The sequence below is a fragment of the Photinus pyralis genome, unplaced genomic scaffold, assembly GCF_008802855.1.
Source record: "Photinus pyralis isolate 1611_PpyrPB1 unplaced genomic scaffold, Ppyr1.3 Ppyr1.4_LG8, whole genome shotgun sequence".
Taxonomy (NCBI): Eukaryota; Metazoa; Arthropoda; class Insecta; order Coleoptera; family Lampyridae; genus Photinus; species Photinus pyralis.
In genome coordinates this window covers 32472760-32487020 of record NW_022170819.1, presented here as the reverse complement: position 1 = coordinate 32487020, position 14261 = coordinate 32472760, and the positions used below count along the sequence as shown (strand labels likewise).

The following is a 14261-nucleotide window of genomic DNA, read 5'->3' as shown; positions in this document are numbered from 1 at the left end:
TTCGGTGGCTTGATCCCATTTCCATTTTTGACCCTTTCGCAACAACACCGTTAATGGCGCGGTCCGCTGCGCAAAAGAAGCACAAAAATTTCGATCATAATTGCACAAACCGAGAAATCCGCGAAGCTGTTTTGGGTTCAAAGGGCGCGGAAATCTTTCAATAGCCGAAACTTTCTCCGGATCCGGTTCGACACCTAATGGCGTTATTATATGTCCCAAAAATTTTACTGTAGGTTGTAAAAACGAACATTTATGCGGATTAATAGTCATACCGGAGTAAAGGGGCTAGGGGGATTCCAGCGCAACTTCCGGCCAAATTACATGTAATTTCCCATAAGGAATTCTAAGGTTCGTTTGGGCTTTTTTTGAGCACTGCGCCTTTGCGCAGGCGTCATTTGGACGCCATCTTGGAATCCTCAAGTTCTTGGTATCCTCAAGTTCTTGGAATCCTCAAGTTCTCGGTATCCTCAAGTTCTTGGAATCCTCAACTTCGACCCCTTCGTACCCTGAAAAATTTTTTTAAATGGAACGGATTCGAACCGCCAACCATCGGATTACAAGTCCTATAGCATAACCACTAGGCTAACTAGACTTGTATGATATAATGCTTCGATAGTTGTATTTATAACGAACCTCTAAATATTATTAAATCATAGATATATTAAATGGTACGGAGGTGCCATCTATTGGCGTCGTAATGCATATAGAGGTATATTTTCAATCGACTCCCTCTATTAGATTGATGTGACATATAGGTATAGGGTAGGAAATTGTAATTTCAGGAGACAGGTGCGAGGACCCTCATTCTAACCTATAATTCCATCTCGGAGGTAGGTTCCCTATAACCAGAACAGGAGTGGGCAGGGAAAAAACAACAAACAAAATGTAGGGTGTTTTTATTTACAGCGGAAATAGTGATTTGAAGTTTATTATTACAATTAAAGCGCTTACTCTACTTACATAAAATTTGCGTCGAAGAGGACCGACGACGGCAACGCCCCTATTTTTTTTTTGGATGACAGCATTGTTATTCATACCTAACTGTAAATTCTCCATTTGGTCGAGGCCGTTCTACAAATAGACTCTTAAAATGTATAATATGTCTTAGCGGAATATTTACAAGGATTTTAAGGTGGTTGAAGCTGCCGTTGAAGCTACGTGCGGTGCGATGTGGAGTCATGGTGTTTTTATAGAAAGAAAATAACCGCGTTTGGACGGGATGCTGCAATCTTGCTATAATGCGATACTGTTTAATTATAGCATCAGCTTTTGATGGTAGGGGCGGTAGGGGGACCGTATGAGCTATTTCATAGGAACGATAGCTACCTCCCCTATCGAATGGAGCTACCCCTTAGGCCTACCGACTACAGCATAGCTCCAGGTTTATAGTTCGTGGGAATTTTCCATGGTTAGGGACCAAGACGTATGAACTACCCCGTAGTTTTATGTAGTACCCTGTTGGGTGGGTTTAAGACGTTAAAGTTATCCTCCTAATTTTATAAAGAGAAAAAAAATAGCAACACGCGCGGATTTCATTATTCACTTGGTATGGGAAGTTGCAATCTTGCGATAGTGTTTATTTATAGCGAATGTTGTGATAAGGTACTTTTTATACCATTTCATTTCCATATTAGTACCGGTACCTATGGGGGTTTTTTATTGTGTCTGAATGCGTAAAGTTCGAAAATCTGCCTTAAAAAGGCGCGAAATATTGTGATTGGAAATGTGTATAAATTCGACGTTCCGCAGTATTTAAAAACGGCGTGCATCCTCAATCCGATTTCAATAAGTGTGTATGTGGATGTGGCTGCTTATATACCTCAGGTAAGCCTTTTTTCAATTTTTTAGTTGCTTATAATTTACTTTTCTTAGGGAGACGTGTCCTTGCGCGCATAATTTGCAGTTTAATGAAAAGCGTGACATTTTATTGTATATGGAACCCTTCTTTGTCGATTATTTTATATGGCTGTTCGCAAATAATCGTCTACATCAGAGTTGGATCGTAAGTATCAAAATTATTTTGTAATAAAAAGCCTACATTGATATCTTTTTTAGACGATATCAAACTCCAATGGAGGATTGTCTTCAAGGATGATTATTAGAAGGCATAAGGGAAAATCGCTAAGAGAAAGGTGACAAGGCATATTTCCTGCCTGTGCCTATAGCATAATTACGTAATCGTTAAATAGTAAAATGAACATTTAGCTGCGTATATTCTAGAAGAGGAACAAGTTACCGAATTATCGATCTACCTTGTATAGCTTTGGTTAAATTATTATTGGTTAGATACACCTCTTTCCATGACCACCCAGGAGGCAATAAATTCGCACTAGAAATAATGCAATTTATTGGAGATGTTTACGGCCTCGTTATAGGATTCCCCATTAGATATTTCTCTACACAGGGTGTATAAAAAATAACTAATAGGCCTACCTTTTTAATAGTACTGCTTGTGCAACAATGAAATCTTAAATTTATACAAGAATTTACTATTTTTAGCTTTATACAGGGGTAGTTTGCTAATAACCTTTAGTCTAAGAATATTCCTAAAATAATATCCTAATTTGTATACAAATTTCCTAGGATTTTGACAATTTGTAACTAATTCATCAAAAATCACAACCTTAATCAACTTCCATCTGTTCAACATCTTGAGGCTTACTGATAGCATAATGGCCCCACGGTAGAGTGTTAAATGAGTCAGGAATCAGGTATCTCTTATCATCCTCAAGACTTAGAGCAATTTTCGACTGCGTTATGGAATAAACTTGATGTTTATCCGTACGAATCAAATTTTGAGATGTAGTTTTGCGCTTATAGGTCTCCAGACACTCCACATAATCATCAAAGGTAATTTTAGTTTCTACTACACTTTTCTTTATCCCCTTTGCCTTCTTAGTCAAACCATAATTTTTAATAATCGTAGCAATTTCATCCTCATCATACTCCTCCGCTTCCAATTTCTGTTGTAGTTTTATTAAATCGTCCTTAGTGGATAATACTTTAGTGGTGTACAGTTTCGATCGTAATCCTACATAATCGGTCATTATCTGTCCATTATTTTCATCTTTCATCATGCCCAACACTTTCTTATTTACAAGGGGTATGCCATATGGGTTATTGGGGTCATAATCGCTAGTATCGTAATATTTAAAACAGTCGCTTTTTATAGCCATATAAGGGTCTTGTTCACGAATTTCGTAAATTAAGCTGTCCGTATCTGTGTAAAGAACAGTACAGTTATCTCCAAATCTATCCATCATGTAGTCATAATGGAAGCTGTAGATGGTCGTCTTGGCTAGATCAAGAATGGCTTGGCCAACGTATATAGGCTTATTTAAATAAATTTCAAGCTTATTCAATTCTACAGCTACCAAGTTTTCGTTAAAAATGGCGCAAGATTTAAATTCCGGTTTCGCAATGTATGATTCTGCGCCGTAACGTCCTTTCCATTGGGATAGTAATTTGATATTAACCCGTTTTCTGACATTTTCCATAGTCTTCCCAAAGACTGCGTTATTCATCAACTTAAACAAGTTCTTCTCAAATTCATTCTTGGCTTTTTTTCTTAGTTCTGTATTAAGGTCAATGTAGGACTTTAGCCAAGGGGACTGTTTAAATTTGAGTACCCTATGTACTTTGGAGAGAATTAGACCATGGGCTAATGCTTGCTTCAAGGCTCGATAGTGGATGACGTATTTTTCTTTATTATTTAAGGTCGCCATGAGTTTTGAAATTTCCGCAGCTTCAGTTGGCGGTTTCATAGTCTTCGGGTTGATGTGTAATGCACAGAACGGTAAATCCGTGTGAGCGTCATGCAAATGCTGTGGATACTCCAAATCAACTTCTAGAATGTAGCCTTCATCTGCATCATCCGGAATCGTAGTGATATCGATGTTGGAGTCTACCCATTCAAAGCCTCCATATGGAAGATATTGACTCATACTCCAGCCATACTGGTTATTGATATCGTTGTACATTAGATAGACATCCGGTTTCGTTGAATCATATTTGGACATATATTTGTTGTTTGCATGAGCTCTTCTTTTAGAGCAGACTTGACTTAACCCTCCACGAATACCCCGCTCGACAAAGAGAAACATATCCTGGTCGGTAAGGAGTTCCAGCTCTTGTCGCGTGTATTTCAACATGGCATCCCAAGTAAAGCCTGGTAGTGTAAAATAGTGGGCCGGATCTAAATCATAGGTACTAATACAGCTTGATCTAAACTGTTCAAAGACATCTGCAAGGAGTAGAATATCAGTCTTCATGTACAAGTCAACATATTGACCCAAGTTGCTGCAGTTAAATCTACTCCACACCTCCTGAGCTCTACGATACATTCTTCTGGGACAGGGCTTATCTTCCAATTTATTGTAAAACGCATCTTGAGGAGGCAGACACAGCTCATCGAAACGGTCGAACGAGTCGAAGTAATCATACGGCATAATACCCTTCTTAGTTAAAATATTAAATTGATCTTCAGGTAGTGTAGAGAATTGTGACTTTAGGAAAGTTCGTTAGAGCTGATGATAATTTATCTAACGATGATGCCATAAACCGGAAGCTGTCTATAAATCTAAAGCATATGCGTGACTCGTTGATGTGTTTGGTAAAAGAAATATATTTCTCCTTGGTTATAGGGAGCAAGTCGATCTTGCCGTCCATTCTAGTGGCAATATCTGTTACAACAAAGTGAGCATCATATCCACTCAAGTTGTGGAACACCACCGGAATTGTATGAGTGTCCTGGTAGTTGACGTTGCATCCCTCACATGCCGCTCCGCGGAAGTTGTTCTCCGGGATAAGGTGATTGTGATCTCGAACTTTCTTTTGACCAGATTTAAATGACTGTTCACAAATATGGCAGTGCGTTGCTGCTTGAAATTCAAGTTCCTGCTGTGGTGTCATATGCATCTTGTAGGGGCAAAGAAACACCGTAGAGACATCTTCCGCAAGCTTATTCATCTCGTCAGCAAACCATCGCATACAGTCTTCACCGCGGTAGCTGTTGTAGAACGAAAGAGATTCATCGTATGAGCACTTGAAGTAGTATCCCACAGCTGCTGGAATATGTTGTTGGTATGCAGTCTTTTTTGTGCTAGGTTTCAGAACGCTCTCGAGATCTGCATATACGACAAAGGGGGCTTTTATTTTATTTTTAAAATTTTTAAACTTCAACATCTTTTTTTCCTCTGTAGGCATCTTGATGGCTGTATCATTCTTTTGTATGCAATCCTTAATATGCTTATGTAATTTATCTTCAGAACGGTAAAAATGTAGACATCTATCGCAAATATACTTTTGCCTTTTTTCTTTGCTTAACTGCTTCGATACTAGCCGTGAAAGATTTTTTATCCAAACATAATGGAACTTGGTCGATTGTTCGTAGCAGTCTTGCACTAAAAGCAGGTTCACATGTTTATCCCTCTTTTCCTTCGTTAGGTAGGTAGGCAACGTATTAAATTGGTCTTTTTTCTCCTTCTTCAGAATATACACGTTAATGGAGATGTTGTTTTGTTTTTCAAAGTTCGGAATTTGTCGCATAGTCATCGGAAACTGGATCCCTTTTAGCTTGAGCACGGAAGAGTAGTGAGGGTATTTGGATATTCTTTGAGGATGTTTATCAACAGGATACAACGCTGAAACCACCGCCCACGCAAAGCACGCATTGTCATCGTTCTTAACGTTGATACAAGCTTCTTTTCTCTTAATCAGGACAGGTAACTCAATATATGAAGAGCCAAGTTGAGGTGTAAATTTGTTAATGTTCACTCCTAAATTAACAACGGCACTAAGTCCCCAACCACTATCACGTTCTTGAAATTCCGATAATTTCTTCATTATTGGTTTCTCAACCTTCTCCTTAAACCACTCATCTATGTTAGTATCCCTATATATTGCCGCATTTGATGTTGTAAAGTACTTATACTCATTAAGCATCTTTTCACCTTGAGTAATCACAAATTCCCCGCAAAAAATCGCATTTATTTTCACAGCCTCATCTTGCTTCAACGCGTTATGAATTCGGCTTTTGAAGATGGTCTTACAATCCATTAAGAAGTTGCCGGGGTCTTTATGTTTAAGATTAGTGATAACTCCAGTTCGTATTCTATTGCTAAAAGCCGAAATGGAGTCATCCCAATGCACGCGATCTTTTGCGGTTTCTTTTCTATTACTAAAAGCCGAAGTGGAGGTTCCTTTATTCAAAGATATACCCAAGCCTCTCCTTTGTTCTAATTTAAAGTGTTTACGCATCGATTTAATATTACGTAAACAAGCCTCAAGATGTTGCCTTTCACCTATGGATAATGACCTACGCATCGAATCTTGAATCCTACGTCTAGCCTTATCACACTTAATTATCCCTTGCCTCACGGTTTTGCCACTATACTTAGTTCTAAGCACACTTAAAATACTTGCAATCTGTTTTACTAAATCGGTAAACATCTTGCACGTCTAAAAGCCCAAAATACTAAATAATAAAAGCAATATTAATAACAAAACTCACCTATAGATATAATACGTCTAAGAAAATACACACTAACAGATAAAATACGACTAATAAAATTCGCACCAACAGATACAATACGACTGATCTCAACGAATGATCGAATTGGAATGGGAAAAATCTGAATAATGTATCGCATATATAGCGAACTCCTCCTAGATACCACCATTGAATAAAAATAGTGTTTTTATTCAATGATACCACTCAACGTTACGATAAATTCGATAATAAATGTATAGGGAGTTGCGAAAGTTATATAGGTTGGTATAAGCAAATTCTATTTATAGGTCATTAATCTATTTATAGGTATATTAGGAATAAAAACAATTTATGCAAAACGTGTTTTATTAAGGGTATCTAAACATTACGGCGTTATTTACTATACCGTGATTTGTGCAATTGCATTTTTCAAACAATTTTTCGGACTCCTCGTTGGAACAAAATGCTGAAAATTCAGTAACGCCAATGATGTGAGTCACAAGTTCGGCGGCATATCCTCTTCTTCGATACTCCGGTAAAGTATAGACGTAATTCAGCATCTTAAGATTTTTATGAATATCTAGAGGATCGAAGTTCATTCTTGATATTAGCGCAAATGCTGCAGGTTTCGAATTCAGGTACCTAATGTAGCAGTAGACGCCCTGATCGATGTACCACTGATAGAGAAAAACATCATCTATCTTTAAACGCTTTATCTCCTTAACTGCTTCTTTACCTCGAAATAATCGTATATTCGTCATCTTCTGAACTGAAGACGTATATCACTCCACATCTATATTTATATGGGTAGGTATGTAATAACGGAAGCAGCATTCGGACTGTTTCTTATCAAAAAGCAACTCATTCACTTTTATTTTAAGAACCTTGCATTTATGCTTCCGCGCAGAAGATTCTAGAACAAGCAATTCTATAATTATCATCATTTTTCTAGAACCATAACGGAAGCAGCATCCCGCTCCCAATCACATTTTTTTCTAGAAGAATGAATAAATAGAATTACAGCATCCGCTCTCCCAATCATCAAACCTTGTGTAGCTATTTTTAATGAGGTTTTCCTGTTTTTATCGCACTTGACGACTGAAACCCGTTAGAGTAGGAAATTTGATAATAAAATGGCATCGAAGTATAATTTTAAACTTTCGGCAGGTTTTTCCTGTTTTATCACACTTGACGACTGGAACCCCGTTAGAGTAGGAAATTTGATAATAAAATGACATCGATCTATAACTTATAATTTTATTATACATACTGAAGCTTTGCCATTACATCATTAACAATAATTGAGGGATTGTAATGTAATATTTCTTCTAAACACATTTTTCTGTAATATACTTCTATGCACAGCTGATTAATTAAGTATCTAGCATCTTCGTATACATCAGCGATAGGCGCGGTCTCCTTATTACTTCTTTTCAAGTCAACCATTTTATTGATAAATATCTGGTAAAAGGTAGCGAAGTTATAGGACCCTAGCTGTTGTAGTCTTGAGTTTATTGCATATTTCATGTTGAACAACTCCTCAATCTCGGTTCTATGCATGCAGCACGATTGATTAAATTGTCGAATATCGATGGTGGTTATAATTTTATCTGAATCATCGGTAAATTTCCAGTTATAAAGTAAGCCTAAAGTGTCACTTAATGGTTCATAGTAATCTTCATAGTTGACGTCTTCATAGATGAGGTCTTCAGCAGACCAACATTTTTCTGTTTTCTTTGATAGATATAGCTGTATTTCGGTATAGGGCTGCCATTTCAAAAGATTGTTCCAATCTTCAACAGTCAATATGACGCCGCAACCCTCGCTCTTGCAAGAGAGGCGTAAAACAGGTTCCTGATGAAAACAAGTGCTATAACCTATTTCAATATCCTTACTATCACTGAGAACGTATCGTACAGCACCAATTAACGTTTCCTTTGCCGCTTGACGATAAATTTCAGCTAATTCCTCTTCTAAATAACTATATGATGGTAATGATGATGATGCAGTAGCATCCAATGACGAACAGAACCAACAATTACACATGTTATCGCCTTCACTCTTGTAGTTAAACTAAATTATGGGAAAAAACTTATAGATCGGTATGAATCAATAGCGTAGTGGAGAGGGAAACAGCATGATGTGATTTAAGAACCTTAGCCTCCTTACCGGCAGGTTTGTCCTCTAGGAATCAGCCATCTTGCTAACTAATACAATGACCTTGCCTACCAGGTCCAACGGGTATGTCAACTAGTCCAGGTGGTTTGTCATCAGCTTGTCAACGGGTTGTCTGTTCATATCGGTACCAAACCGGTTCAAAGCTGTTCAATAGCGGATCAACATCGGTTCAGAGGCGGTTCAAAGCAGTTCGAAAGCGGTTCAGAAGCGGTTCAAAGCAGTTCGAAAGCGGTTCAGAGGCGGTTCGAAACCGGTTCAAAGCAGTTCGAAAGCGGTTCAAAGCAGTTCAGAGGCGGTTCAAAGCAGTTCAGAGGCGGTTCAAAGCAGTTCGAAAGCGGTTCAAAGCAGTTCGAAAGCGGTTCAAGGCGGTTCAAAGCAGTTCGAAAGCTGTTCAATAGCGGGTCAACATCGGTTCAGAGGCGGTTCAAAGCGGTCCAATATCGGTTCAAAGCAGTTCTAAAGCAGTTCGAAAGCGGTTCATATCGGTACAAAAAACGGTTCAAAGCAGTTCAAAAGCGGTCCAACGGCTTTTTCATCTGATCCAAGGGCTCTACCTATCTGATCTAACGGCTTTGCCAACTGTTCCAGCGGGGTTTGCTAACTGACCTAAAGGAGGTGTGATCCTTTTAATTCCCATAGCTCGCTTTTCCGTAAAGACATAAAGGGGTTCAGAACAGAGGACAGAAGCCATTTGGTGTTGTGTTGTCGAGAAGAGCAGCCCTTCAACGATGTCTAAAGCGTGTAATTGGGGAAGACCTTGTAACTGTAGCGACTGTCGACCTGAGCTAAAGGAAAAATGTGAAATTTGCTGCGAAAAAGAAGGATACCGCGTTGGAAGTACTTTAAGAAAAGACAGAAAGGGGATAAAGTGCTATGACTTTGAAACTTGTTGTCAACAATGCTATCAGGAAAATTATGGGGAGAGAGAAGAACGAATCTTTAACATGATGCTGCAAATTCTCGAGGATTCGATTAAAAATCCTCCCAAAAAGCCTCAACCTGACCCTGTCTACGTTACCGAGCGAAAAGAAATTAAAGAGGTGTTGTGCAGATTATTCGGAAAAGAACTGTATATGTGTGAAGATGATAGATGTCGACGCAGAATACTGCAAATTCTTGATAAACTTAAAGTGAAGATTGTTTGGGAAAACAAGAACGGCGGGAAATTTGAATATGAAAGTGATGAAATTGGATACGATCATACGACTGATTGGTTTGAACAGTATATTTTACCTGAGATAATAAAGAAAATAGCGGGACCTATTTGGGTTAAAACATTGCAAATTTCCCCTACATATAGATTACCTAAGGTCGTATATGTAACAAAGGGTTAAGTTCTCCGTAGAGAATGGTATAGAAAACATTTATAGTGAGGCTGATAATTTTTGCAAGAGACTACACTTCAAATTATTCTACGAAACTGTTAAAGTCGCTAAAGGTTGGTAATCCTATATACCTTGAGGATCTATTAGGAGAACCTATAATGGGGACACTTCGATGCTGAAGAAATGTAGAAAACAGCCCATCCGAGAAAGTTTTAAGGCGTAAGGAGACAGTTAGTCGTTTACTGTAGCAATACTGATATCAATTGAACTTTGTAATGCATTTCCTTTCATAATAAATATGTTTACAAAATAATACATTGTAAATGCATACAATGTGTTTTATTCAATAAGTCAAAGTTCGACTATTTATATTTATAAATCGAAAAGGATGCGAATTATCTGTTTATCGTTAAGGACGCAAAAAGGGCTCCGCATATTAACTGGCGAAGTATAATTGGAAACATGTAGGATGGCGTATGACCATGCTCCCATTTAATTCCATGATGGTTATGGATTAGCCAGGTAGCTTGACGTTGTACCTAAGCCACCTGCTTTCCATTAATTGTAAGCTCTTTCAGTAAATCCGGAGCGCTTTTACGCAAATACTATTCAAATATTATTCAGTATAAAGCGGCCACATCATCCAATGCAATTTTATAGATAACGCGCTTCTTCGGTTCTATTGTTATCAATATGACACCTTTGACTTAAACGCCTACAAGTTCTTACGGTTTCCTGTTAGTCTTGCACCTATATCCTCGAGTCTAACTATCATGTCCCGAAAAATTTCTAGAAAGAATTTATGCTTTTCCTATTAAAACAATGCAACTATAGGTGTCCTTGAGTCGTAATCTTAAGCTAATTATTTCATCAGCTACGCTTTACGAAATTATCAATGGCGGCAGCTCGTGAGTAAATAGAATATAGGTATCGTTAAACTTTAGTTATAACAAAATTTAAAATCTACTCATCTCCAGGGCATAACGATAGTCGATGTAGTGAAACAGCCGGCTTTTGAATAGGTTGAGGTAATACTCAAAAGGTGTATGGAATTGGTCAATGAAACGAAAAGTATGTATTCAAGTTTATCGTATCACCTTCAAAGTAGACCTCCTTCTAAAATAATACACTACCTATGCGCATACTAATTTTTGAAGGTCTTCAGACTTCGGGAACCCCCCCGCAACGTACGCATTTTCAAAACAAATAGGGTGCTTTGATCGATAATAATACAAATCTATCACCGGCCTGTACCAAATGTTTTACCTATATAATATCACGTTCTATAGAGGTATGGCGATATTGAATATAATGAGTGAAGGATGTAAATTTTTATTGTATGTTTATCTGCATACCCCTTTGTATCAAGCTTCCTATGACATCGTTTGTCATAGCTGTACAATCTGTACAGGTTTCCTGGCTAAATGGATAGCAATAAATAAAACTCCTCTTCGAAATCGTTTGATAGCCATTTGTTACGAGGATGGCGGGTAAGAATGACCTCTTTTCTATTTTTAATCAAACTTAATGTATGTAATTTTTCAGCTCAAGGTGCGGCCATCATCTTCGGGCCATTACAAACGGCCTATGGTAAATACACCACACATCTATCACACGTTTAACCATATATTTGTAGAACGAGAACTACGTAACTTCATAAAAGAAAAATATGCATCTGTAAGTACTTTTCATGCATCATACCGTATTTTAATTAGCTCTTATTTAGGAAAATGTTGCTATTTTACGGGGTCGGGGGGTAATCCCCGACTCCGTAAAGATAGAGGAAAGCCTGTTTAGGAGTAAGAGGTTCCAGGTCTTTAAAGACCTGGAACTCCAAAACACCTACTGGGTGTTCTATGTAAGTGTTATCATTTCAATTATAATGTATACTTCAATGAATATTTTTTTCCAGAATTAATAAACCTGTAAAATTTTGTTCTGTTTTTCTTATCCGCCCCACTGCATAGGATTATGATTGTATCCGTGTTCTAAGCTCTTACCTAAAATAATAAGATGTAGTGGTTAGGTACTTATCCATAATGCTATACGGTGTTATCCTTTCTCTCGTAAAAGTCTTAAGGTGCCAGAAGCATCTCTATCCTAGTTTGGAATTCAGAAGCTTGCCTTATCACAGATATTATCAGCACATAAACTTAGTTCCCAAGAAAAATTGCGAAAACTTGTGAAACTTTAAACAGCAGCGAAATCTATAGCATTACATTAACTCGAGCTATAAAAAATTTATATCCTATAACTTTGATTGCTAGAATTAATAACACATCTGTTTTAAATCGTACGCTTACACGTATTATATATGAAGGTACTGCTCAAAGTGTATCAATTTGATTTAAGAAGCGTGTCGTATCATAGATATTAACAGTACATAAAGTTAGCTTCCTTTCTCCCGTAAACAAGTCTTGAGGCACCTCCTCCCACCCAACGTCCATCTCTATCCTGTTCGGGATTAAGAAGCCTGCCTTAGCACGGGTATTATCACCATATAAACTTAAATCCAAGAAAAATTAACAAAATTTGTGAGAGTTTATATAACAGCACTATTCTAACTAGAGTAATAAAAATTTATATCCTAGCACTTTGATTGCAGGAATTAATAACACATCTGTTTTAAATCGTATGCTTACACGTATTATGAAGGTGCTGCCCCAAGTGTATCAATTTGATTTAAGAAGCTTGCCTTATCACAGGTATTATCGACACATAAACTATGATTCAAGAAAAATATTGATTTAGCCCCATACGAAACTTTTCTTAATAGCTGTAATTGATATGAAGGTTATATGATAAGCCTTTTCTTAATATAGATATAGCTAAAGTTGGTGTAATACATAATATTCACAATCTTATCGTTTGATAGCCATTTGTTACGAGCATGGCGGGTAAGAATGACCTCTTTTCTATTTTTCATCAAACTTAATGTATGTAATTTTTCAGCTCAAGGTGCGGCCATCATCTTCGGGCCATTACAAACGGCCTATGGTAAACATCACACGTTTAACCATATATTTGTAGAACGAGAACTACGAGAATGGATACAACAAAAATATGCATCTGTAAGTACTTTTCATGCATCATACCGTATTTTAATTAGCTCTTATTTAGGACAATGTAGCAATTCTACGGGGTCGGGGAGTGATCCCCGACTCCGTACTGATAGAGGACGGTAGCTTCCTGGGGCGGAGGTTCCAGGTCTTTAAGGACCTGGAACTTCCAAACACGTATTGAGTGTTTTATGTAAGTGTTATCATTTCAATTATAATGTATACTTCAATGAATATTTTTTTTCCAGAATTAATAAACCTGTTAAATTTTGTTCTGTTTTTCTTATCCGCCCCACTGCATAGATTATGATTGTATCCGTGTTCTAAGCTCTTACCTAAAATAATAAGATGCAGTGGTTAGGTATTTATCCATAATGCTATACGGTGTTATCCTTTCTCTCGTAAAAAGTCTTAAGGCGCCAGAAGCATCTCTATCCTAGTTTGGAATTAAGAAGCTTGCCTTATCACAGATATTATCAGCACATAAACTTAGTTCCCAAGAAAAATTGCGAAAACTTGTGAAACTTTAAACAGCAGCGAAATCTATAGCAATACATTAACTCGAGCTATAAAAAATTTATATCCTATAACTTTGATTGCTAGAATTAATAACACATCTGTTTTAAATCGTACGCTTACACGTATTATGAAGGTACTGCTCAAGTGTATCAATTTGATTTAAGAAGCGTGTCGTATCACAGATATTAACAGTACATAAAGTTAGCTTCCTTTCTCCCGTAAACAAGTCTTGAGGCACCTCCTCCCACCCAACGTCCATCTCTATCCTGTTTGGGATTAAGAAGTCTGCCTTAGCACGGGTATTATCACCATATAAACTTAAATCCAAGAAAAATTATCAAAATTTGTGAGAGTTTATATAACAGCACTATTCTAACTAGAGTAATAAAAATTTATATCCTAGCACTTTGATTGCAGGAATTAATAACACATCTGTTTTAAATCGTATGCTTACACGTATTATGAAGGTGCTGCCCCAAGTGTATCAATTTGATTTAAGAAGCTTGCCTTATCACAGGTATTATCGACACATAAACTATGATTCAAGAAAAATATTGATTTAGCCCCATACGAAACTTTTCTTAATAGCTGTAATTGATATGAAGGTTATATGATAAGCCTTTTCTTAATATAGATATAGCTAAAGTTGGTGTAATACATAATATTCACAATGTTATCTTATTTATCGCA

At 37.2% G+C, this 14261-nt stretch overlaps 2 protein-coding genes and 2 long non-coding RNA genes across 4 annotated transcripts; 1 reads left to right on the top strand and 3 right to left on the bottom strand.

Moving 5' to 3' along the window:
- Positions 1-516: 516 nt before the first annotated feature.
- On the bottom strand, positions 517-1726 carry LOC116178843. Its single transcript, XR_004146902.1, has 2 exons — positions 1121-1726; positions 517-1071 (listed from the first exon to the last, which is right to left on the bottom strand). It is a non-coding gene; the product is annotated as an uncharacterized LOC116178843 (long non-coding RNA).
- An 898-nt stretch (positions 1727-2624) lies between these two features.
- Positions 2625-4448, bottom strand: LOC116179543. Its single transcript, XM_031499338.1, has one exon. It carries the CDS (start codon positions 4446-4448, stop codon positions 2625-2627), a length of 1824 nt encoding a protein of 607 aa, XP_031355198.1.
- A 15-nt stretch (positions 4449-4463) lies between these two features.
- Positions 4464-7451, bottom strand: LOC116178842. Its single transcript, XM_031498471.1, has 2 exons — positions 6512-7451; positions 4464-6459 (listed from the first exon to the last, which is right to left on the bottom strand). The coding sequence occupies exon 2, from the start codon at positions 6448-6450 to the stop codon at positions 4483-4485; it is 1968 nt and encodes a 655-aa protein (XP_031354331.1). The 5' UTR covers positions 6451-6459; positions 6512-7451; the 3' UTR covers positions 4464-4482.
- A 5443-nt stretch (positions 7452-12894) lies between these two features.
- LOC116179709 lies at positions 12895-13368 on the top strand. The gene is made up of 3 exons (XR_004147018.1): positions 12895-13064; positions 13114-13245; positions 13301-13368. It is a non-coding gene; the product is annotated as an uncharacterized LOC116179709 (long non-coding RNA).
- The last annotated feature ends 893 nt before the right edge of the window (positions 13369-14261 follow it).

Excerpts from the sequence above, each read along its gene's own strand:
- LOC116178842 (XM_031498471.1), bottom strand. The coding sequence starts at position 6,450 with ATGTTTACCGATTTAGTAAAACAGATTGCAAGTATTTTAAGTGTGCTT.
- LOC116179543 (XM_031499338.1), bottom strand. The coding sequence starts at position 4,448 with ATGCCGTATGATTACTTCGACTCGTTCGACCGTTTCGATGAGCTGTGT.